At 35.5% G+C, this 27,216-nt stretch overlaps 1 protein-coding gene across 1 annotated transcript in view; it reads left to right on the top strand.

Moving 5' to 3' along the window:
* LOC122799710 (serine protease inhibitor Kazal-type 1-like) overlaps nucleotides 1-27,216 on the top strand; it is a 554,923-nt gene that overhangs the window by 33,342 nt on the left and 494,365 nt on the right. Inside the window, exon 3 of the mRNA XM_044068946.1 lies at nucleotides 15,311-15,417. Coding sequence (XP_043924881.1) covers nucleotides 15,311-15,417 — 107 coding nt within the window. The remainder of the gene's footprint in view (nucleotides 1-15,310; nucleotides 15,418-27,216) is intronic.

Below are 27,216 nucleotides of genomic sequence, written 5' to 3'. Positions count from 1 at the left end.
TACACTGTACTGTCTCATGCCCTCTTCAGTACTTTACATTGGTATTAATACAATGTTAATAATACAATAAATCCAATTGTACACTGTACTGTCTCATGCCCTCTTCAGTACTTTACATTGGTATTAATACAATGTTAATAATACAATAAATCCAATTGTACACTGTACTGTCTCATGCCCTCTTCAGTACTTTACATTGGTATTAATACAATGTTAATAATACAATAAATCCAATTGTACACTGTACTGTCTCATGCCCTCTTCAGTACTTTACATTGGTATTAATACAATGTTAATAATACAATAAATCCAATTGTACACTGTACTGTCTCATGCCCTCTTCAGTACTTTACATTGGTATTAATACAATGTTAATAATACAATAAATCCAATTGTACACTGTACTGTCTCATGCCCTCTTCAGTACTTTACATTGGTATTAATACAATGTTAATAATACAATAAATCCAATTGTACACTGTACTGTCTCATGCCCTCTTCAGTACTTTACATTGGTATTAATACAATGTTAATAATACAATAAATCCAATTGTACACTGTACTGTCTCATGCCCTCTTCAGTACTTTACATTGGTATTAATACAATGTTAATAATACAATAAATCCAATTGTACACTGTACTGCCTCATGCCCTCTTCAGTACTTTACATTGGTATTAATACAATGTTAATAATACAATAAATCCAATTGTACACTGTACTGTCTCATGCCCTCTTCAGTACTTTACATTGGTATTAATACAATGTTAATAATACAATAAATCCAATTGTACACTGTACTGTCTCATGCCCTCTTCAGTACTTTACATTGGTATTAATACAATGTTAATAATACAATAAATCCAATTGTACACTGTACTGTCTCATGCCCTCTTCAGTACTTTACATTGGTATTAATACAATGTTAATAATACAATAAATCCAATTGTACACTGTACTGTCTCATGCCCTCTTCAGTACTTTACATTGGTATTAATACAATGTTAATAATACAATAAATCCAATTGTACACTGTACTGTCTCATGCCCTCTTCAGTACTTTACATTGGTATTAATACAATGTTAATAATACAATAAATCCAATTGTACACTGTACTGTCTCATGCCCTCTTCAGTACTTTACATTGGTATTAATACAATGTTAATAATACAATAAATCCAATTGTACACTGTACTGTCTCATGCCCTCTTCAGTACTTTACATTGGTATTAATACAATGTTAATAATACAATAAATCCAATTGTACACTGTACTGTCTCATGCCCTCTTCAGTACTTTACATTGGTATTAATACAATGTTAATAATACAATAAATCCAATTGTACACTGTACTGTCTCATGCCCTCTTCAGTACTTTACATTGGTATTAATACAATGTTAATAATACAATAAATCCAATTGTACACTGTACTGTCTCATGCCCTCTTCAGTACTTTACATTGGTATTAATACAATGTTAATAATACAATAAATCCAATTGTACACTGTACTGTCTCATGCCCTCTTCAGTACTTTACATTGGTATTAATACAATGTTAATAATACAATAAATCCAATTGTACACTGTACTGTCTCATGCCCTCTTCAGTACTTTACATTGGTATTAATACAATGTTAATAATACAATAAATCCAATTGTACACTGTACTGTCTCATGCCCTCTTCAGTACTTTACATTGGTATTAATACAATGTTAATAATACAATAAATCCAATTGTACACTGTACTGTCTCATGCCCTCTTCAGTACTTTACATTGGTATTAATACAATGTTAATAATACAATAAATCCAATTGTACACTGTACTGTCTCATGCCCTCTTCAGTACTTTACATTGGTATTAATACAATGTTAATAATACAATAAATCCAATTGTACACTGTACTGTCTCATGCCCTCTTCAGTACTTTACATTGGTATTAATACAATGTTAATAATACAACAAATGAGATTGTACACTGTACTGCCTCATGCCCTCTTCAGTACTTTACATTGGTATTAATACAATGTTAATAATACAATAAATCCAATTGTACACTGTACTGTCTCATGCCCTCTTCAGTACTTTACATTGGTATTAATACAATGTTAATAATACAATAAATCCAATTGTACACTGTACTGTCTCATGCCCTCTTCAGTACTTTACATTGGTATTAATACAATGTTAATAATACAATAAATCCAATTGTACACTGTACTGTCTCATGCCCTCTTCAGTACTTTACATTGGTATTAATACAATGTTAATAATACAATAAATCCAATTGTACACTGTACTGTCTCATGCCCTCTTCAGTACTTTACATTGGTATTAATACAATGTTAATAATACAATAAATCCAATTGTACACTGTACTGTCTCATGCCCTCTTCAGTACTTTACATTGGTATTAATACAATGTTAATAATACAATAAATCCAATTGTACACTGTACTGTCTCATGCCCTCTTCAGTACTTTACATTGGTATTAATACAATGTTAATAATACAATAAATCCAATTGTACACTGTACTGTCTCATGCCCTCTTCAGTACTTTACATTGGTATTAATACAATGTTAATAATACAATAAATCCAATTGTACACTGTACTGTCTCATGCCCTCTTCAGTACTTTACATTGGTATTAATACAATGTTAATAATACAATAAATCCAATTGTACACTGTACTGTCTCATGCCCTCTTCAGTACTTTACATTGGTATTAATACAATGTTAATAATACAATAAATCCAATTGTACACTGTACTGTCTCATGCCCTCTTCAGTACTTTACATTGGTATTAATACAATGTTAATAATACAATAAATCCAATTGTACACTGTACTGTCTCATGCCCTCTTCAGTACTTTACATTGGTATTAATACAATGTTAATAATACAACAAATCCAATTGTACACTGTACTGTCTCATGCCCTCTTCAGTACTTTACATTGGTATTAATACAATGTTAATAATACAATAAATCCAATTGTACACTGTACTGTCTCATGCCCTCTTCAGTACTTTACATTGGTATTAATACAATGTTAATAATACAATAAATCCAATTGTACACTGTACTGTCTCATGCCCTCTTCAGTACTTTACATTGGTATTAATACAATGTTAATAATACAATAAATCCAATTGTACACTGTACTGTCTCATGCCCTCTTCAGTACTTTACATTGGTATTAATACAATGTTAATAATACAATAAATCCAATTGTACACTGTACTGTCTCATGCCCTCTTCAGTACTTTACATTGGTATTAATACAATGTTAATAATACAATAAATCCAATTGTACACTGTACTGTCTCATGCCCTCTTCAGTACTTTACATTGGTATTAATACAATGTTAATAATACAATAAATCCAATTGTACACTGTACTGTCTCATGCCCTCTTCAGTACTTTACATTGGTATTAATACAATGTTAATAATACAATAAATCCAATTGTACACTGTACTGTCTCATGCCCTCTTCAGTACTTTACATTGGTATTAATACAATGTTAATAATACAATAAATCCAATTGTACACTGTACTGTCTCATGCCCTCTTCAGTACTTTACATTGGTATTAATACAATGTTAATAATACAATAAATCCAATTGTACACTGTACTGTCTCATGCCCTCTTCAGTACTTTACATTGGTATTAATACAATGTTAATAATACAATAAATCCAATTGTACACTGTACTGTCTCATGCCCTCTTCAGTACTTTACATTGGTATTAATACAATGTTAATAATACAATAAATCCAATTGTACACTGTACTGTCTCATGCCCTCTTCAGTACTTTACATTGGTATTAATACAATGTTAATAATACAACAAATCCAATTGTACACTGTACTGCCTCATGCCCTCTTCAGTACTTTACATTGGTATTAATACAATGTTAATAATACAATAAATCCAATTGTACACTGTACTGTCTCATGCCCTCTTCAGTACTTTACATTGGTATTAATACAATGTTAATAATACAATAAATCCAATTGTACACTGTACTGTCTCATGCCCTCTTCAGTACTTTACATTGGTATTAATACAATGTTAATAATACAATAAATCCAATTGTACACTGTACTGTCTCATGCCCTCTTCAGTACTTTACATTGGTATTAATACAATGTTAATAATACAATAAATCCAATTGTACACTGTACTGTCTCATGCCCTCTTCAGTACTTTACATTGGTATTAATACAATGTTAATAATACAATAAATCCAATTGTACACTGTACTGTCTCATGCCCTCTTCAGTACTTTACATTGGTATTAATACAATGTTAATAATACAATAAATCCAATTGTACACTGTACTGTCTCATGCCCTCTTCAGTACTTTACATTGGTATTAATACAATGTTAATAATACAATAAATCCAATTGTACACTGTACTGTCTCATGCCCTCTTCAGTACTTTACATTGGTATTAATACAATGTTAATAATACAATAAATCCAATTGTACACTGTACTGTCTCATGCCCTCTTCAGTACTTTACATTGGTATTAATACAATGTTAATAATACAATAAATCCAATTGTACACTGTACTGTCTCATGCCCTCTTCAGTACTTTACATTGGTATTAATACAATGTTAATAATACAATAAATCCAATTGTACACTGTACTGTCTCATGCCCTCTTCAGTACTTTACATTGGTATTAATACAATGTTAATAATACAATAAATCCAATTGTACACTGTACTGTCTCATGCCCTCTTCAGTACTTTACATTGGTATTAATACAATGTTAATAATACAATAAATCCAATTGTACACTGTACTGCCTCATGCCCTCTTCAGTACTTTACATTGGTATTAATACAATGTTAATAATACAATAAATCCAATTGTACACTGTACTGTCTCATGCCCTCTTCAGTACTTTACATTGGTATTAATACAATGTTAATAATACAATAAATCCAATTGTACACTGTACTGTCTCATGCCCTCTTCAGTACTTTACATTGGTATTAATACAATGTTAATAATACAATAAATCCAATTGTACACTGTACTGTCTCATGCCCTCTTCAGTACTTTACATTGGTATTAATACAATGTTAATAATACAATAAATCCAATTGTACACTGTACTGTCTCATGCCCTCTTCAGTACTTTACATTGGTATTAATACAATGTTAATAATACAATAAATCCAATTGTACACTGTACTGCCTCATGCCCTCTTCAGTACTTTACATTGGTATTAATACAATGTTAATAATACAATAAATCCAATTGTACACTGTACTGTCTCATGCCCTCTTCAGTACTTTACATTGGTATTAATACAATGTTAATAATACAATAAATCCAATTGTACACTGTACTGCCTCATGCCCTCTTCAGTACTTTACATTGGTATTAATACAATGTGAATAATACAATAAATCCAATTGTACACTGTACTGCCTCATGCCCTCTTCAGTACTTTACATTGGTATTAATACAATGTTAATAATACAATAAATCCAATTGTACACTGTACTGTCTCATGCCCTCTTCAGTACTTTACATTGGTATTAATACAATGTTAATAATACAATAAATCCAATTGTACACTGTACTGTCTCATGCCCTCTTCAGTACTTTACATTGGTATTAATACAATGTTAATAATACAATAAATCCAATTGTACACTGTACTGTCTCATGCCCTCTTCAGTACTTTACATTGGTATTAATACAATGTTAATAATACAATAAATCCAATTGTACACTGTACTGTCTCATGCCCTCTTCAGTACTTTACATTGGTATTAATACAATGTTAATAATACAATAAATCCAATTGTACACTGTACTGTCTCATGCCCTCTTCAGTACTTTACATTGGTATTAATACAATGTTAATAATACAATAAATCCAATTGTACACTGTACTGTCTCATGCCCTCTTCAGTACTTTACATTGGTATTAATACAATGTTAATAATACAATAAATCCAATTGTACACTGTACTGTCTCATGCCCTCTTCAGTACTTTACATTGGTATTAATACAATGTTAATAATACAATAAATCCAATTGTACACTGTACTGTCTCATGCCCTCTTCAGTACTTTACATTGGTATTAATACAATGTGAATAATACAACAAATCCAATTGTACACTGTACTGCCTCATGCCCTCTTCAGTACTTTACATTGGTATTAATACAATGTGAATAATACAACAAATCCAATTGTACACTGTACTGTCTCATGCCCTCTTCAGTACTTTACATTGGTATTAATACAATGTTAATAATACAATAAATCCAATTGTACACTGTACTGTCTCATGCCCTCTTCAGTACTTTACATTGGTATTAATACAATGTTAATAATACAATAAATCCAATTGTACACTGTACTGTCTCATGCCCTCTTCAGTACTTTACATTGGTATTAATACAATGTTAATAATACAATAAATCCAATTGTACACTGTACTGTCTCATGCCCTCTTCAGTACTTTACATTGGTATTAATACAATGTTAATAATACAATAAATCCAATTGTACACTGTACTGTCTCATGCCCTCTTCAGTACTTTACATTGGTATTAATACAATGTTAATAATACAATAAATCCAATTGTACACTGTACTGTCTCATGCCCTCTTCAGTACTTTACATTGGTATTAATACAATGTTAATAATACAATAAATCCAATTGTACACTGTACTGTCTCATGCCCTCTTCAGTACTTTACATTGGTATTAATACAATGTTAATAATACAATAAATCCAATTGTACACTGTACTGCCTCATGCCCTCTTCAGTACTTTACATTGGTATTAATACAATGTTAATAATACAATAAATCCAATTGTACACTGTACTGTCTCATGCCCTCTTCAGTACTTTACATTGGTATTAATACAATGTTAATAATACAATAAATCCAATTGTACACTGTACTGTCTCATGCCCTCTTCAGTACTTTACATTGGTATTAATACAATGTTAATAATACAATAAATCCAATTGTACACTGTACTGTCTCATGCCCTCTTCAGTACTTTACATTGGTATTAATACAATGTTAATAATACAATAAATCCAATTGTACACTGTACTGTCTCATGCCCTCTTCAGTACTTTACATTGGTATTAATACAATGTTAATAATACAACAAATCCAATTGTACACTGTACTGTCTCATGCCCTCTTCAGTACTTTACATTGGTATTAATACAATGTTAATAATACAATAAATCCAATTGTACACTGTACTGTCTCATGCCCTCTTCAGTACTTTACATTGGTATTAATACAATGTTAATAATACAACAAATCCAATTGTACACTGTACTGTCTCATGCCCTCTTCAGTACTTTACATTGGTATTAATACAATGTTAATAATACAACAAATCCAATTGTACACTGTACTGTCTCATGCCCTCTTCAGTACTTTACATTGGTATTAATACAATGTTAATAATACAATAAATCCAATTGTACACTGTACTGTCTCATGCCCTCTTCAGTACTTTACATTGGTATTAATACAATGTTAATAATACAATAAATCCAATTGTACACTGTACTGTCTCATGCCCTCTTCAGTACTTTACATTGGTATTAATACAATGTTAATAATACAATAAATCCAATTGTACACTGTACTGTCTCATGCCCTCTTCAGTACTTTACATTGGTATTAATACAATGTTAATAATACAATAAATCCAATTGTACACTGTACTGTCTCATGCCCTCTTCAGTACTTTACATTGGTATTAATACAATGTTAATAATACAATAAATCCAATTGTACACTGTACTGTCTCATGCCCTCTTCAGTACTTTACATTGGTATTAATACAATGTTAATAATACAATAAATCCAATTGTACACTGTACTGTCTCATGCCCTCTTCAGTACTTTACATTGGTATTAATACAATGTTAATAATACAACAAATCCAATTGTACACTGTACTGTCTCATGCCCTCTTCAGTACTTTACATTGGTATTAATACAATGTTAATAATACAATAAATCCAATTGTACACTGTACTGTCTCATGCCCTCTTCAGTACTTTACATTGGTATTAATACAATGTTAATAATACAATAAATCCAATTGTACACTGTACTGTCTCATGCCCTCTTCAGTACTTTACATTGGTATTAATACAATGTTAATAATACAATAAATCCAATTGTACACTGTACTGTCTCATGCCCTCTTCAGTACTTTACATTGGTATTAATACAATGTTAATAATACAATAAATCCAATTGTACACTGTACTGCCTCATGCCCTCTTCAGTACTTTACATTGGTATTAATACAATGTGAATAATACAACAAATCCAATTGTACACTGTACTGCCTCATGCCCTCTTCAGTACTTTACATTGGTATTAATACAATGTTAATAATACAATAAATCCAATTGTACACTGTACTGTCTCATGCCCTCTTCAGTACTTTACATTGGTATTAATACAATGTTAATAATACAACAAATCCAATTGTACACTGTACTGTCTCATGCCCTCTTCAGTACTTTACATTGGTATTAATACAATGTGAATAATACAACAAATCCAATTGTACACTGTACTGCCTCATGCCCTCTTCAGTACTTTACATTGGTATTAATACAATGTGAATAATACAACAAATCCAATTGTACACTGTACTGCCTCATGCCCTCTTCAGTACTTTACATTGGTATTAATACAATGTGAATAATACAACAAATCCAATTGTACACTGTACTGTCTCATGCCCTCTTCAGTACTTTACATTGGTATTAATACAATGTGAATAATACAACAAATCCAATTGTACACTGTACTGTCTCATGCCCTCTTCAGTACTTTACATTGGTATTAATACAATGTTAATAATACAATAAATCCAATTGTACACTGTACTGTCTCATGCCCTCTTCAGTACTTTACATTGGTATTAATACAATGTTAATAATACAATAAATCCAATTGTACACTGTACTGTCTCATGCCCTCTTCAGTACTTTACATTGGTATTAATACAATGTTAATAATACAACAAATCCAATTGTACACTGTACTGTCTCATGCCCTCTTCAGTACTTTACATTGGTATTAATACAATGTTAATAATACAATAAATCCAATTGTACACTGTACTGTCTCATGCCCTCTTCAGTACTTTACATTGGTATTAATACAATGTTAATAATACAATAAATCCAATTGTACACTGTACTGTCTCATGCCCTCTTCAGTACTTTACATTGGTATTAATACAATGTTAATAATACAACAAATCCAATTGTACACTGTACTGTCTCATGCCCTCTTCAGTACTTTACATTGGTATTAATACAATGTTAATAATACAATAAATCCAATTGTACACTGTACTGTCTCATGCCCTCTTCAGTACTTTACATTGGTATTAATACAATGTTAATAATACAATAAATCCAATTGTACACTGTACTGTCTCATGCCCTCTTCAGTACTTTACATTGGTATTAATACAATGTGAATAATACAACAAATCCAATTGTACACTGTACTGTCTCATGCCCTCTTCAGTACTTTACATTGGTATTAATACAATGTTAATAATACAACAAATCCAATTGTACACTGTACTGTCTCATGCCCTCTTCAGTACTTTACATTGGTATTAATACAATGTTAATAATACAACAAATCCAATTGTACACTGTACTGTCTCATGCCCTCTTCAGTACTTTACATTGGTATTAATACAATGTGAATAATACAATAAATCCAATTGTACACTGTACTGTCTCATGCCCTCTTCAGTACTTTACATTGGTATTAATACAATGTGAATAATACAACAAATCCAATTGTACACTGTACTGTCTCATGCCCTCTTCAGTACTTTACATTGGTATTAATACAATGTGAATAATACAACAAATCCAATTGTACACTGTACTGTCTCATGCCCTCTTCAGTACTTTACATTGGTATTAATACAATGTGAATAATACAACAAATCCAATTGTACACTGTACTGTCTCATGCCCTCTTCAGTACTTTACATTGGTATTAATACAATGTTAATAATACAATAAATCCAATTGTACACTGTACTGTCTCATGCCCTCTTCAGTACTTTACATTGGTATTAATACAATGTTAATAATACAATAAATCCAATTGTACACTGTACTGTCTCATGCCCTCTTCAGTACTTTACATTGGTATTAATACAATGTTAATAATACAATAAATCCAATTGTACACTGTACTGTCTCATGCCCTCTTCAGTACTTTACATTGGTATTAATACAATGTTAATAATACAATAAATCCAATTGTACACTGTACTGTCTCATGCCCTCTTCAGTACTTTACATTGGTATTAATACAATGTTAATAATACAATAAATCCAATTGTACACTGTACTGTCTCATGCCCTCTTCAGTACTTTACATTGGTATTAATACAATGTTAATAATACAATAAATCCAATTGTACACTGTACTGTCTCATGCCCTCTTCAGTACTTTACATTGGTATTAATACAATGTTAATAATACAATAAATCCAATTGTACACTGTACTGTCTCATGCCCTCTTCAGTACTTTACATTGGTATTAATACAATGTTAATAATACAATAAATCCAATTGTACACTGTACTGTCTCATGCCCTCTTCAGTACTTTACATTGGTATTAATACAATGTTAATAATACAATAAATCCAATTGTACACTGTACTGTCTCATGCCCTCTTCAGTACTTTACATTGGTATTAATACAATGTTAATAATACAACAAATCCAATTGTACACTGTACTGTCTCATGCCCTCTTCAGTACTTTACATTGGTATTAATACAATGTTAATAATACAATAAATCCAATTGTACACTGTACTGCCTCATGCCCTCTTCAGTACTTTACATTGGTATTAATACAATGTGAATAATACAACAAATCCAATTGTACACTGTACTGTCTCATGCCCTCTTCAGTACTTTACATTGGTATTAATACAATGTTAATAATACAATAAATCCAATTGTACACTGTACTGTCTCATGCCCTCTTCAGTACTTTACATTGGTATTAATACAATGTGAATAATACAACAAATCCAATTGTACACTGTACTGCCTCATGCCCTCTTCAGTACTTTACATTGGTATTAATACAATGTGAATAATACAACAAATCCAATTGTACACTGTACTGCCTCATGCCCTCTTCAGTACTTTACATTGGTATTAATACAATGTGAATAATACAACAAATCCAATTGTACACTGTACTGTCTCATGCCCTCTTCAGTACTTTACATTGGTATTAATACAATGTGAATAATACAACAAATCCAATTGTACACTGTACTGCCTCATGCCCTCTTCAGTACTTTACATTGGTATTAATACAATGTTAATAATACAACAAATCCAATTGTACACTGTACTGTCTCATGCCCTCTTCAGTACTTTACATTGGTATTAATACAATGTGAATAATACAATAAATCCAATTGTACACTGTACTGTCTCATGCCCTCTTCAGTACTTTACATTGGTATTAATACAATGTTAATAATACAACAAATCCAATTGTACACTGTACTGCCTCATGCCCTCTTCAGTACTTTACATTGGTATTAATACAATGTTAATAATACAATAAATCCAATTGTACACTGTACTGCCTCATGCCCTCTTCAGTACTTTACATTGGTATTAATACAATGTGAATAATACAACAAATCCAATTGTACACTGTACTGCCTCATGCCCTCTTCAGTACTTTACATTGGTATTAATACAATGTGAATAATACAACAAATCCAATTGTACACTGTACTGTCTCATGCCCTCTTCAGTACTTTACATTGGTATTAATACAATGTTAATAATACAATAAATCCAATTGTACACTGTACTGCCTCATGCCCTCTTCAGTACTTTACATTGGTATTAATACAATGTGAATAATACAATAAATCCAATTGTACACTGTACTGTCTCATGCCCTCTTCAGTACTTTACATTGGTATTAATACAATGTTAATAATACAATAAATCCAATTGTACACTGTACTGCCTCATGCCCTCTTCAGTACTTTACATTGGTATTAATACAATGTGAATAATACAATAAATCCAATTGTACACTGTACTGTCTCATGCCCTCTTCAGTACTTTACATTGGTATTAATACAATGTTAATAATACAATAAATCCAATTGTACACTGTACTGTCTCATGCCCTCTTCAGTACTTTACATTGGTATTAATACAATGTTAATAATACAATAAATCCAATTGTACACTGTACTGTCTCATGCCCTCTTCAGTACTTTACATTGGTATTAATACAATGTTAATAATACAATAAATCCAATTGTACACTGTACTGTCTCATGCCCTCTTCAGTACTTTACATTGGTATTAATACAATGTTAATAATACAATAAATCCAGTTGTACACTGTACTGTCTCATGCCCTCTTCAGTACCTTTGTTGATTCTTATTCCACTATCCATTCCAGGAATCCATTTTATTGATCCACTACCCTCTCTGTGAAAAAGTACATTCAGATACCAGGGAGTAGTTAGTTCCTACAGTGTGATGTCTATGCCCTCTCTTCTCCCGCTCCTTCTTATTCACAATAACCTCTTACTATATCTCCTGCATGATCTTGACACCTATATTTATGCCCCTTCTCTCTTTTCTAGTTTCTCTGAGAAAGAGCTCTGCCTCCACAGTCATCTGTTACATCCTTTCCTCTCTATGTCATGACCCTTTCTTTTAACATTTCTTTGAATTCCTACCAACAGCCCGATATACCTTGTTTCTTTCATTTACAGAGCTGCACACTGTACATAAGCCTTTCTCAGGACTGCAGCTGAAATGCTCTTTGGCCTGTATTTAATACACATGACAGATGGTACCTGTAAATCCAGACACCCCCTTGTTACCTGTACACCGTCAGTTCTACTGTATAGCTTAGTTAGTTTGTTCACCAGGTAAGTAAACTGGTCCTTCATGCACTCCGTTTTTTAAGCCACAAATGCAAGAGTAAATACAATATACACTGACTGTTTAATGCACTAATCAAACAACATGTTTCTGGAAGAAATCCCATTTATCCAGAGAAAACCCTTGCAGACTCTATACAAAGAGTTAGTGAAAGTCAGAAATGAAACAGTAAAACAAATCAATATCCCCCACAATTTATTAACTGTGTTGTCAAAAACAAAAATATGAAGAAAAAATGACAAATGCAGAAACACAGCAGATAAAAATTAACTGACTTTAGTAAAAATAATAAAATAGGTAAGCGCTTCCTCACCATAGCAGGTGCTTCTTCAGACCACAAATAATACAGCAATATCTAACCATTTAAATAGTAATGTGTCTAAAATACAGCCAGTCATAAAACATATCTTGTCAAAAGCTACTGATCAAATGCAAAAATCACATCTACTTTAGGAAATCAAATCTCTAAATTTCAGAACTGATTTCAAAGGAACTCTGTCATTCAAACCTGGTGACTTGTCTGCTTGAAATTTAATGATCCAATGTAATTCTCTTCTCTGTGTAGAGTTTTTAAAGTCACCCAAGCATATATCTCACTTACCAACTTCAATCACTATGAAACAAAAGTATGTGTATTGTCAGTCATAGTGACATACCTGAAAAGTGCATTTATAACATCACCAATACGTATTTTATGTATATGCTCCCAATCCATTTAAAGAATGAACAATTAATCTGTACATATATTACAGCTGGCAAGGTAAACGGTATCTGAAGTACATCAATTTACCATACGACAGATGAGCATATTAAGAAATTGGTAGGGGCTAAGCCTCGTCTTAGATATTAGAATAAATAATCGTTGAAATGACAGCTTTATAAGACTGAATATGATAGTGACAACACATTAGAGGTTACTGGTACATGGCAGTGTGTCAGGTGTAACTTTTGAAAATGTATTATTACTTCTAATACATTTGTGTACCCTACAGTGGAATTTAATGTTACAGCGGATTGTCAGCTACTCTAATAAATTAAAAGCCTTATCTCTCTACTCTGTATCACATAGACCCCTGAAGGGTCTAATAAAAAAAACTGTTATTTTAGCAACTAAGTTTATATACATAATATTTAAAATCTGTTCCTGATTTTAACCCCTTGTCCATCTACTTACTGTTTTTGTGTTTGTCCAGAATTTTTGCAAATGGATTCAAAACAGTCAGCAAACACTGTCAAATAAGGAAGCCCACAAACCTTTAAGACTCTAAACATCAGGCAAAACTTCACAGCAGACTAAAAGAAGTTCATAGAAGGTATATTTCTCCCACAAACATCACAATGAGCACATATAATTTTCTGTAATAACCTTCCTTACAAATATCCAAAGCAGGGAAAATACAGACCCTGGTATACACTCCTAAGAAATCCAAACTATGTGGAAGGGAAACATGGAAATTAGGAAATATTGGTTATCTACTCCAAGGACTGATCAAAAGCAAAGAATCGCAATACACTTCGGTATAAGATTTATTATGGCCTTTTATAACCAAGTAGGCTTATCTAACCACGAGAAACTTTTATTAAGGTTGACTCGGGTGGTTTGTTCTGGTTTAAACACTTGTTTAAATCACACATTACTGTAAGAGGACATGAAAGGAATCAAACCTACATCTGTAGTATGGATCTAGTGAAAGCTAGCTGTCATAACCTTCTGAACTAATGTTTCATTAGTGACATTACATAATGTTTGACTTTTTTATATATATAGGTGAAGGGAAGTATATGACTACACATGACATTAATAAGTGAAGGCTGCAAGGTTTCAGGTCAAATATTAATGTCTTTAGCAAACCCACTTCATAGTTCCTGGTTTATGGATCTAATAGGCAGGGTGCAGAGTGCGGATTGGAGCTTCTCAAAATCTGCTTGCTTGCTACTATGCTTCACTTCCATGTTTCTACTGTCTCATCATAAGGGTGGTCTGCAGAAAGATTAACTGTTCAGTGACTCTATTGTTGTTACTAAACATGTGTAACTCTTCCTAAACAAAAGTTCCTGCAGTTTAACTTCTCAGGAACTACTGGTATGTTAAGATACTTCTAATAAACAAAAGCTTAGTATAATAAAGCATTCAGTTTTAAGTTTCATTTTTTCAAAAATAAAGAATTTTAATCTCCCAGTTTTCAAAATGACTGTTTCCGCACAGGAAATATATTTTTATATGATATTGTTTAGTTGATGTCTAATTACTCATGTTCTGTTATTTCTCTAGCCTGAGTGTGAAAACTACACAACAGTATGCCTAGCAATTTATGCTCCTGTTTGTGGCACAGATGGGATAACCTACGGCAGTGAGTGCATGCTGTGTGGAAAGAACGAGTAAGTATATAATGAAACAATCTTCTAGATTTTGTCTATCTTGAGTGGGGAAGGGGGAAAACTAACTTAATTTGGGCCAACAAATACAACATGCAACAACTGCCACTAACTCACAACAGGCCAAGTCTGCATATGTTTTGCCAGTACCTGCTAACTCCATGCTTCGGAAAACTTTTGGGATGTTAAAGTTGTGTCCCTGGTATTTGTTGCATTACTTTATGAAACTGTTTTATGAAATGTCTCAGTGAAAAGCAGGATTGCAGCAATATTACTCTTTGTAAGGGATTATGAAGCCATTTGTCAGATTTAGATAACAGTAAAGTTCTGCTTGTTTGACAATGAAGCAGCTGTATTGTAATGTTTTCACATATCAGATACCTTCATTTTCTGTGAAGTCCAGATATTCTGATAAACTTATTTGCTCCTGAAAACATGCAATTTATGTTCCTGATTTCCCAACAGAGTTAAGAAGAAAAACTCACATACATTTCATTCACTTTTGAGTTTATTATTTTTGTTTTATTTCAGTTTATTTTTTATCTCTTATTTCTATAACTACAAGAAAGTAAGAAAGTGACACAGTGAAGACAATCATATGTTTGGATGCCCTGAAATGCTTGCTTTCCCTAATTTTCATAGCACTAGATTCCAAAAGAACTTACACTTCAGATAGCATGTTACTCCAAGGCTTAGACTACTGCTGCTTTTATAACGTGTTTTAATGTTTCCCAAAGTGCTTGTATTGCCCCCTCTGTAACATGTGCTCTGATGTCAGCTCAAGGCTTACTGTATTCCTGATTCCGTAACATGCAGTCTGGCACTACCTCAAATGCTTACACTACTCCTGTTTCTGTAACATATTGTCTGGTGTTACCAAAACTGATTACACTACTCCCAGTTCTGTAACATGTCCTCTAGTGCCATACCCCAAGTGCATATACTACCCCTGAATCTTCTACATGTGTTCTGCTGTTACCCCAAGTGCTTACACAACTCTTCAATAAGCTGCACCACTCTCAGTTCTGAAACATATGCTTTTTTTAGCTCAAAGTACAGTATTACCCCAAGTACTTACAATTATCCCAATTATGTAATATATGCTCTAGTGTTACCCAAGGGAATACACTAATCCTGGTTCTGTAAGATGTTTTCTGGTGCTACCCAAAATGCTTATACTACTCCCAGTTCTGTAACGTGCTTCTGTGTTACCCCAGATTTTATAAAATTCCTTTGTTTGCCTCAAGTGCTTACACAACTCATGATTCTGTAACATGTGTGCTAGTCTTACCTTAAGTGTTTACATTGCTCCCAGTTCAGTAGTATGAGCTCTGGTATTCCCCAAGTATTTATACTCTCCCGATTCTGTAACGTGCTCCAGGAGGCCTCAAACTGCATAGACTAATAAGGATTTCCAGGACATTATGGTCAGTTCAGAAAGAGGAATTGAATTCACTCTACCTTAACACTTAGAGGTTTTACATTCGAGTTAAGCACCAGTGTAAACACTCTAAGCAGTGGTGTAGCCCATTGAAGTCAAAGGTGCTATGGTGTCACTTTATGCAGGGCTGCCCCTGTTTGGGCCATTGTGCCTGTGAAAAACATGAAAAATGGCAAATGTCTTATGATTTTAGAACAGAAAGTGTTTTGTTTTCAGACTTTCCTTTAATAGTTGCACAAAGCATGTATTCTGTGTCTGAAAACATCACTGCTACTTCAATATTATAATGTTTGCACAATCCCAGTGCAACAGACTTGCCACATTATTATGCCTTTCAGCATACAGGCCTTCTGCTGTTAGTGTATCACACCCAGCAATAAGATATGCGACTGTTTCTAATTATGTTTTACAAAACCTGCATTTGTCTCTTTCTCTGAATATGTTCAATGGACTTTTTAAACCAACATCTGTGTAGTCCACTATCCTAGGCCACCAATATTAAATGATTATCGTTTGCTTTAAATTCACCTCTCCTTAACCATTCCTGCATTAGATCCTGATTGACATGAGATTATTCCAGGAGTTTTCTGTACTTGCAACTATATTTATGCATTTTCCACATTTCTTGCCTTCTCATCTGATCCTTCACCTTATATTCTTTCTTTTGTTTTTTGGCACATTCAGTTGCTGCCTGATTTTTATCTACTTCTGCTTTGATTTCCATTTCTGCTTGACACCGATATGCTTCCACTAAACTAAGCAGGGAAGTCATCTTAGACTTATTCTCCTCATGTTTTCAAACTTTCACTATGTTTGGATCTTGTGAAGTCAGCAGATATATATGCAGTCTTATGACTGCAAATATATAGATGTAATCAATTTTAAGGAGGCCCATACCTCCTTCAGAACAGGGAATATATAATCTTGGTATACACTGATTTTTATAAATCATTTAATAAGCATGCAGCATTTTTCTTATTTTCCTGTCAAACTGTTCCAGTACCTTTTGGGGCCAATCACCCCAAAACTGTAGGTTAGAACAGGAAGACCAGATTGGCTTATAGCCTGAGCTGTGTTCCTAGATGTCAGGATGGTTTTCAGTATTAATGTTAGTCTTCTAAAGTATTCCTTACTAAGTTTTATTTATTTATTTGTTTATTTCCAGTTTGATAACCGGGGAGGTCCACTGGGCTTAAGGAGCCCGTTTTCAGTGGAGGCCAGGGGAGAAAAGCTCCATATTACATACAAGTAAACAAAAGTAATATTATATAGTGAGACTTATTAAAGTACAATTGCAAAATAGAAGAACATTCATTACATACTTACATACAAGATTAGAGAACAATTTGTACAGAGTTTGAGTTGTACAGAGGCAGTAGATCATGTGTACAAGGTTATAAAAACTAACAATTTGTAAATCATCTGTACAAAGTTATAAAAACTAACATTTGAAAGATTGCAGTAAATACAATTTTCCAGCAGAATAGGGGAGAAATAAAGGTGCAAAGTACATTATTTGCTATGTATGCATTCATGATATTAATGTATTCAGAGAGAGGCAGTTGTACAAGTGAAAAAGTGGTGTGCATACATGGAAGCATTGATGTTCTTTGTTAAATAGCATCAGCATTTATATGTAGGCAGTAGTGAGAATATTTCCCAGATGGGGAGAGAGAAGACAGATAGAATACTATTTACAATATATACATTCAAGATACTGATGTTATATTACGTTATGTTCAGAGAGAGGCAGCTGTTTAGGACAACAGAATCCAGTAGAGTTACATGTAGAGGAGGCATTAGCAGGTTAGGTAGGTAGAGTGCAATTACATTTCCATTTATGGGAAAGGTAGGAATGGAGCTGGGTTTTAAAATGTTCAAAGTTTTCAGAAATTCTTAGAGAAGGAGGGAGAGAGTTCCACTTTTTTCTAAGGAATAGGATAGGAGAAGCTGACCAGTGGGACGGTTTGTTTTGTGTACAGTAATTAGATTTTGGTGGGCAGATCTTAGGGTTCTGTGAGGGGTGTATGGTGGTAAGATGTTTGATAGTGCTGGGCATTTAGTTGGTTTAAAAATAAATGTGTGGGCTGTAGTGAGTTGGAGGTAGTCAAGGTGGTTGGGAAGTTCTAGCAGGTGGAGAGATGTACGGTGGTGGGAGGAGTATTTAGATTTAGTTGTGAATTTTGAGATTTTGTTATAACAGATTTCCAGTTGGGAAGAGATGGTAGAAGATAGGTTGGTTAGTAGGGGAGCACCGTATAATAGTGACGGTAGGAAGTAGGTAGTGGTGAGTGTTTGTCTTGTAGAAGGAGAGAGAAAGTGAGAGTTTCTGTGTAGCATAATGAGTTTCTGATGTGTTTTCTTAATATTAGCTGAATATGTGTATCAAATTTTAGGTGTTCATCAATAGTAACCCCAAGAAGTTTTGCAAAAGGAACAACTTCTATGGTGGAGTTGGCAAGGCTGATAATATTGAAAGAGTGTTTGTCAAGAGGGATGGTTTTTGAGGGAGAGAAAAGTAGAATTTTGTATTTGTTGGCATTTAGAGAGATAGGTGGTTTTGAAGCATCCAGTTCTCAGTAGTTGAGAAGGCAATTTGAGTTTTTGTTTGGAGCTCTTGGAAGTTAAAAGCAGAGCAGACAAAAGTTGAGTCGTCTGCATATTGCACTATCTTAGTGTTAGGAATGGCAGCATGGAAATCATTAATACATACATTAAAGAGCATTGGACCAAGTATGGATCCCTGGAGTACCCTGGTTGGGGTAGGTAGGAAGGTTGAGGTTCCAGTTTGCCATTTCTTGGCCTAAGATCTGTCAGAGAGGTAGCTGTTGAACCAGGTTAGGGTATTTTGAGAGAGATTAAGGTTAGAAAGGTGGTTCAGAGGTGGGTATGGGAGACAGTGTCAAACGCCTTGGAGAGATCTAGAAGGACTGTGGATACAAGTTCTCCAGAGTCACGGGTGTGGTTTACTATGTCTAGGAAAGAGAGAAGAGCAGTTATTGTACTATGTCCAGGATGGAAACCATGTTGTGTAGGGGTGAGGAGTTGATTACTGGTAAGGAAAGGCATGAGCTGGAGATGGATGCATTTTTCAAGAATTTTTGAGCTTGGGGAGAGAATGGCTATTGGTCAGAAGTTTGAGATGTTATTATTTTTGCCTCCTTTGTGCAGGGGTAGGATAAAGGCTGCATGCCACAGTTTGGGGACATAAGATTCCTGCATGGATCTATTAATGAGAATGCTAATGGGGATGGTGATACCATCTGCTTCATGTTTTAGAAAGAGTGAGGGGATATTGTCAGGGGTGTTGGAGCATGGCTAACGTTTAGAGAGAAGTCTTTTTATGTAAGAGGTGGAGATGGCTTTGAGATGAAATATGGGTGGAGTGTTAGGGATGGAAGGTTGGCTAGAGGTAAGGGAAGTGGGTTTGAGGTGAGGGGAGGAGACGTGATTAGGGAAGGTTTTGGTGAGTTCTTCTATAGAGTTGGTAAAGAAGGAGTTGAATAGGGTGGCTATTTCTGGGTCAGTTTTACTAGTGTCGGGGCAAGGATTGTTTTTGGTACCTGGGTTCAGAAGTGAGTTGATGGAGTTACAGAATTGTTTAGGATTTTTGGAATGATTAGACTGGACTTTAGTATAGTAAGATTTTTTTTTTCTTTTATAATGTGTTTTTTGGCTAGGTTGCGGAGTTGCTTATATTTAAGAAGGGTATCAGGGTGCGTGTTGTGATGATAAAGTTTCCAGGTCATCTCTTTTTTGCATAAGTGTTTTTGTATCTTTAGTTAGTCATGGGGGGAGTTGGGTTTTATTCGTTTTGTTCTTGGTGGGGCTTGGGAGTTCAGGGTATCTAAGAAGGTTGTGTTGAAGATGTCTACGGCATTATCTAGTGGAAGAGTTTGAGTTTTTAGATTGTCCCAGTTTGTTAGTTTGAGGGAATTGGAGAAAGTTGTGTGGTTAAAGTTTGTAAGGTTATGAGTATGAATATATTGGTGTAGGTGTGGGGTGGAGTGGGTTGTTCAATGGATGACATTTGTTCATGTTTTATTGTTGATTCTTCATCAATTCCCAAATATTTATACACTCCCTTCTGCTCAAGTTCCTTTATGTCACATTCTTGGTGCTGCAGCTTTCCTGCTTTAAAGGTTGTATTTGCACATTTATAACAAAATGACATTCTTTTATTTATTTACCAGGAAAGTCTGACTTGGAGCAAGCCAATTTTCAGCAGAGGCCCAGGGAGAAATACTCCAGACACATGTCTTTGTGACATGGGAGGAAACCAGAGCACCCAGAGGAAATCTACACAAACACAGGGAGGACATGCAGCCTCTGCACAGAAGGCACCCCAGTCAAGAATTGAACTGGAGAACCTCCTGCTGTGAGGTGACAACACAAACCACTGCCCCACTATGCCATTTTTATATCAACTGAGAAAGTTTTGATCCCTTGCAGTTGTGCTTTCATTTCCACATATGATGGTCTATATGGTTTTAAATCATCCAGAAAAAGAACTGAGAAGTATTTACACTTTGTTGTTTTCCGGGAGCCAGATTGTATCCATGACTTAATTTGTTAAGTAGACAGTTTCATGAGTTAAGGCCAGGACAAAAGACTAGTGGTGACAAAGAGTCACCTTGGAATATCCCTCTATGAATTTTTATCCCTGGGATGACAATTTGTCCTTTATCACGGCTTAATTGCAAAGTAGTCTGCCACTGTTTCATGGTAACTGTAATGTAATCAGTCAATGTAGAGTGTATCATTTACAGATGCAAGCACTCTTTTATCCATGAATTTGGGATGCTGTCAAATGCTTTTTTGTAGTCTATCCATGCCATACTTAGGTTTTTCCCTTTATAACAATTTTCCATTATGACTTTATTTAACAACAAATGATCCCTTGTTTCATATAACTTTCTTTTGTTACCCTTTTGTTCTATTGCCATGATTGAGTTTTCTTCTAAATGACTATAAAATCTGTTGACATCAATTCCAGTGTATAGTTTATGCATCATCGGGAGGCAAGTTATTGGTCTATAGTTTTTAGTATATCTTGCAGGTTCACTCTTAAGGAGGAATATCATTTTTTCTTTTGCTAAGCAGGTTGACATCTGTTCAAGGGTGTGTATATAAATAGTTTCACTCAGGACTAAACCTTCATGTAAAGATGTTAATACTTTTAACCAGAAGTTGGGTAATGCATCTGGGCCTGGGGTTTCCCAGGTAGGAGCTTTTCTTAATCCTGTTTAAATTTCTCTGGCTGTCAGTTTGAACATGTGCAGAAAAGCAGAAGACAATCTAGTGAGGAAGATTTGGGACAGACAGGAAGAAGGTAAGAGGAAGCGAAGATGTCCATCAAAGAGGTGGATGGATTGTGTGAAAGAAGATCTGCAACAGTCAGGCATTAGTGTTGAAGAAGGCAGGAGTGTGGCACTGAATCAAGATAGTTGGCAACAGTTAACACGATACCCCAACCCCATGTAGAAAAATGGGAAAAAGGGGGCTGATGATGATGGTTCTCTGGCTGTCAGAGTTACCACAGTTTCCTGTTCCTTCCCTTCCTGTGTAACTCCATCTGAACTTTTGTTCTGGTTTCCTACCGAAGGCTCCAAAGTATCTTCATATGGCACCTGATCAGACGCTCCCTGCTCTGCTACTGTCCCCTTAATTTGGAGACTCGTTGTTCTACCATGCTGTGATGCTACCAGAGTTAGATTTTCTACATTAAATACTTCACTTTGCAGGTAATCCATAACTTCAGTTCCTATTTAACTTCTCCATTACTAACCCTCTTTTCTACTTTCCCCATTTCGTTTCTTAGTTTTTGTTTTGTAAAATTTTCCATATCCAGGTGCCTTTGCGTGTATTTCTCTTCATACCTTTGGTTCTGCCTTTTTGTACTGGTTAGTTTTGCTGTTTCCTTTGTATAAATATTGATCCATATTAAATCTCTTTTTCTTTCCCATGTCCATATTTCTTCTCCCACCCGCTCCTCCTGTTTCTCTTTACTTGGGGGACTCGTTGTTCCATCATGCTGTGGTATAACCTGTGTTAGACCTACACTAAACCCTTCACTTTGTAGGTTCTCCATAACTTCAGCTTCTATTTATTTTAACTTCAGCTTTACTAATCTTCTGTTCTAAGTTTCTCCTTTGTGATCATATTTTTGTATTGTGAAATTCTCTATATCTGGGTGCCTTTGCCTGTATTTATCAAGTATCTTTGGAGTTGCTTTTTGTATTGATTAATTTGTCTTTCTCTGTTGCATAAATATTGCATCATATCCGATCTCTCTTTCTTCCCATGTCTATGTTTCTTTTTTATACCTTTCAAAAATCTCTTGATTTTGTTCTTTATATTTTCACACCTTCTCAACTGCTTCTTTTTCTAACAGCCCAAGGTTTCTTGGTCTATATAATGCTTTTTATGCATCTGTTTTATTAAGAAATCCCAATTTGCATTAGAAGTTTTGACAGTTTTTCTTATCCAAGTATTTTTCATTCCTCCAATTTCTCTCTTACTCTTTTTGTGTATCTTCTGTCTGGAAACTCTGGGCTTCTTGTATAATAGTAACAATACATCATTTCTTTCTTACCCTCAATAGTTCACGCTATCATTATTATGACTCTTTTTAGACCTGTCAGCTTCTGTGGTTTTGAGGACTATGATTTCCTTGTACAACAGGGTGGCCATTTTCCTTCTGAGCCTGGCCTAACCCCATTGTGGGAATGTTTCCATGTCTTGAGGATTCTGCACTATCATATTTTCCAGTCCTGCTACTAGTGCACCTACCAGGACTGGGCACTTTTTTATCCTGGGACCAGCTGACTTTTTTATTTTTTTTAACCTGTTTCTCTCTATGATATATGCTATATAAAATGCAGTCCATATAACACTGTTGTCTTAGTGAGATTTTGTAAAAACAGGGTCCACCTTGTGAAGGTACTCACCAAGACTTGAGGATGAATTCAGTTCCAGCAATACTACTTGACTTTGCTTGCTGATTTTATCATCTATCCATTCGGACTTGTGTGACGGATCTAATGCTGCTTGCATTATATGGATGATATCTCTAATACCTGCAGTACCAGGTGTGACATACAGGTGGGACTTGTTCCAGACACAAAAGGAGTGGTGGGGAGCCAGATGAGGACAGTGAGCATACACAGTAGTGTAGCACTGGAGACATGCCCTTTGTACAAAGGGAATGGCTCCAAGCTTTCTATTTTTACAAGTTTAAACTGTGCTTTGTCAATGTGGTACTGCAGCATGCTGTCCTTGTAGTACTGGACCTTCCAGTGCATGCAGAACAGAATTTGTACTTTTCCGTCATGCATTGTTACAGCCGACATTCAGGTGGCTGTATGGTTCAGCTGGTGTCTGAGTTCAACAGCTCCACCTGTATGTCAGAGCTGGTACTGCAGGCAGGCTTAAGTACTGCACTAACAGTACTCACATAAGGTGGAGATATAGGAGCGGTTGGCTTTGGGTATTTTCACTGGTTATATAATAGGCTCAGCCATTGTTAAATTATCTTCAGAAATAAAATCACCACCAGTAGGAAAAGCAAACCCTCTTGTAAAAATACAGTACTATGAAGCAACAACCAACAAAGGAGAATGCAGCACATCTCAGAAACACTTACAACTTGAAACAAAAGACCAGGTAAGTACTGTCATATCTACTAAGGTGCGATGAAGCATCCTTAGTAGACGTGAAAGTGCTTAGCTGGTGTTTTATTAAAAGTTTTATGTGTTTCTGATTCCTGCTGCATTCTTTGCTGTTGTTTTCTGCTTCATATCATTACTAAAGTATGCCAGGAGGAGGTAATGAGGCTCATCAGGGACAAATGTAAGTGATTCTCTTTACCCACTCCTGACCAAGCAGGTACACTACACAGGTCATGCACTGGTGTAACATTCAGTAGTGCAGGGAGTATTCTGTCCCCTCAAAGCCCCTAGTATAATGCCATACTGGGGTGCAGAGATGGAATTGAGCATGGGGATAGATGCTGGTGGCTCTTTGCAAAGCTAACCCAATTATTTAGAAATCCTGTGATGCTGCACTACAATGCCTGCAATATTACTGTTCATCTGACAATAAAACTAAAATAAATCAGTCACTTATGTAAAGCAAGAGCTGTGATAAAACAGAGACAAGCAGCCTAATGTCAGATATTATACCTCCTTAAACAATGCCTGCCGGATTCACGATGGCTTGCACGGAGTGTACGAGTAGAGTAAGACTCCATGCCGCCATCATGTCTGACGAGCGATCCAGGAACAGCTTGTAGGGGCGTGTAAGAGAGCTCCTAAAATGACTCCTACACGGACAGGGCTGGGATATGCAAATTACCTCACTTGCAGCCGAAAGGCATGCAAATGAGGTAAATTTGCAATCCAGGAAGCACAAACCTGTCAGAGTAGGAGCCGTGTTAGCTGCAGAAATGTACTCAGTTGACAACTGAGTACCGTTCTGCAAATAGCACAATGGAGCCTTGTCAGCTCCAAATAAAGGTTGCATATGGTTGAGGAAGCATGCCAATGGCCAAATATATGGCCACTGGAAATGTTCCCAGATGCAAAATTAAAATAAAAATATCTTTTTTTCCCCGACGATTTCCGATGTTTAAGCGTAGCACAGCGCCGCGCAAATGGGGTGTGCTTAAAAAAAATCATAAAATAAGAATATAAAAGCCACAAACATGGAATCTATGAAAATTGCCAAATTACAATGTAAGGGAATAGCAGGCTGAAGACAACATGGCCACTGAGTAGGGGTTGCTAAGGGGAGAAGCCCAGTATAAGACATGTAACCAAGCATTAGTAGGCAATCCTATGTAAATGAGTGTTAGGATAGTGAATCACACTTTTACATAGCAAATGAGCACAGTCAGTGGAGTGTAGGAGTAGGATATGGGGAGGAACAGAGTAGGAGATAGGTGACATCACAAGGGGCGTATGTATGAAAGTAGTGAAGCTCATAGGAGCAGCGTGGCATGTGTCAGCTGTCAGTTAGACATCATGGAATGAGGTGTGTCAACAGGTAGGCCAGGGAAAGCCAAGAAATGGAAGGTGTATACTGTGGATAACACCAAAGTTTCTTGCTGAGCGGTTATGCATGTGTGTGCGCACCTGTAAACCCGAGTAAGACAGAGTGTGCGCATGAAAGTGTTAGTGCGCGCGTTTAAGCCAGAGTAAGCATGTCTAAGGTTGTGTAAAGACCTGTGAGCATGTTTGCACTGGTGTACGCGCGTTTTAACCTGAATAAGCAAGTTTTAGTCCATCTAAGCATGTGTGCGTGCGTGTGAGCTGCTGTGAACGTGTTTGTGCTTGTATGCGCGTCGCTCCCCCCTGAGGAAACAGAAAGGAAAAAGGAAGCACAAGAAATAGTAGGAAGCTACCAGGGAATACTAGTAGAGCTAGCAGGTGAAAACAATCAGAATCAGGCAATTACACAGGCAGAACACTAGCCCAGCCCAGCACTTAAAACTCTGCAAACAACAGTGCAGTTTGTTTCTCTCAAGAGACACTGCAACACTGGAGTAAGCTACTAGAAGTGAAAACTGATAAAGCTTCACTCAGAAAAAAAATGCTAGGGGCTGCCATTGCTGTCATAAGGCGACATATGCAACATGCTGAGGGTGGTGACAATGCAAATGCTGCCGGATAATCCACAGTGAGGAGACGGAGAAGAGTGTACAGACCCAGGGTCACCTACCAGGGGTTACATGAGCTGGAGATAGTGGAGCGCTATAGAGTGGACAGAGACCTCCTGCAGCAAATTGTTGAGCTGTGCAGGCCACACCTCACACACAGAACCAACAGAGAGGAACCCATCCCAGTGGAAACCAAGTTATGTGTTGGCCTAAGAATACTAGCAATAGGTACCTTCCAGGGACCAACTGGTGATATGATGGGGATATCACAGGCATCAGCATCCAGGGTACTGCACCAGTTCCTGGATGCCATGTCAGCACATGTCGGTGATCATGTATATTTCCCCAATTCCCATGAGGTATTGGCCAGCAATATGTGTCTCTTCCAGCAAATAGCAGAATACCCTGAGGTAGTGGGTGCAATAGACTGCACGCATATACGCATCAAAGCACCAGCCAGTGAGCGGGGTAGGGCCTACATTAACCACAAGGGCTTCCCCTCCATCAACTGCCAGGTCATGCGTGATGCCCAGGGCATAATAATGAATGTGTGTGCTGGCTGCCCTGGAAGCTACCATGATTCCCATATCTGGCATCTGACGCAGCTGTACCAGACATTTGCCAATGGGGACATCCCACATGGTCACTTAGTGGGGGATGCTGGCTATGCACTGGAGCCGTGGCTGATGACACCCATCAGAAA

The sequence above is a fragment of the Protopterus annectens genome, chromosome 4.part0 (assembly GCF_019279795.1).
Source record: "Protopterus annectens isolate FY-2018-M chromosome 4.part0, PAN1.0, whole genome shotgun sequence".
In the NCBI taxonomy this organism is placed as follows: domain Eukaryota; kingdom Metazoa; phylum Chordata; order Ceratodontiformes; family Protopteridae; genus Protopterus; species Protopterus annectens.
Note: the sequence above shows the minus strand (reverse complement) of the source record. Positions and strands in the feature narration are given on the sequence as shown.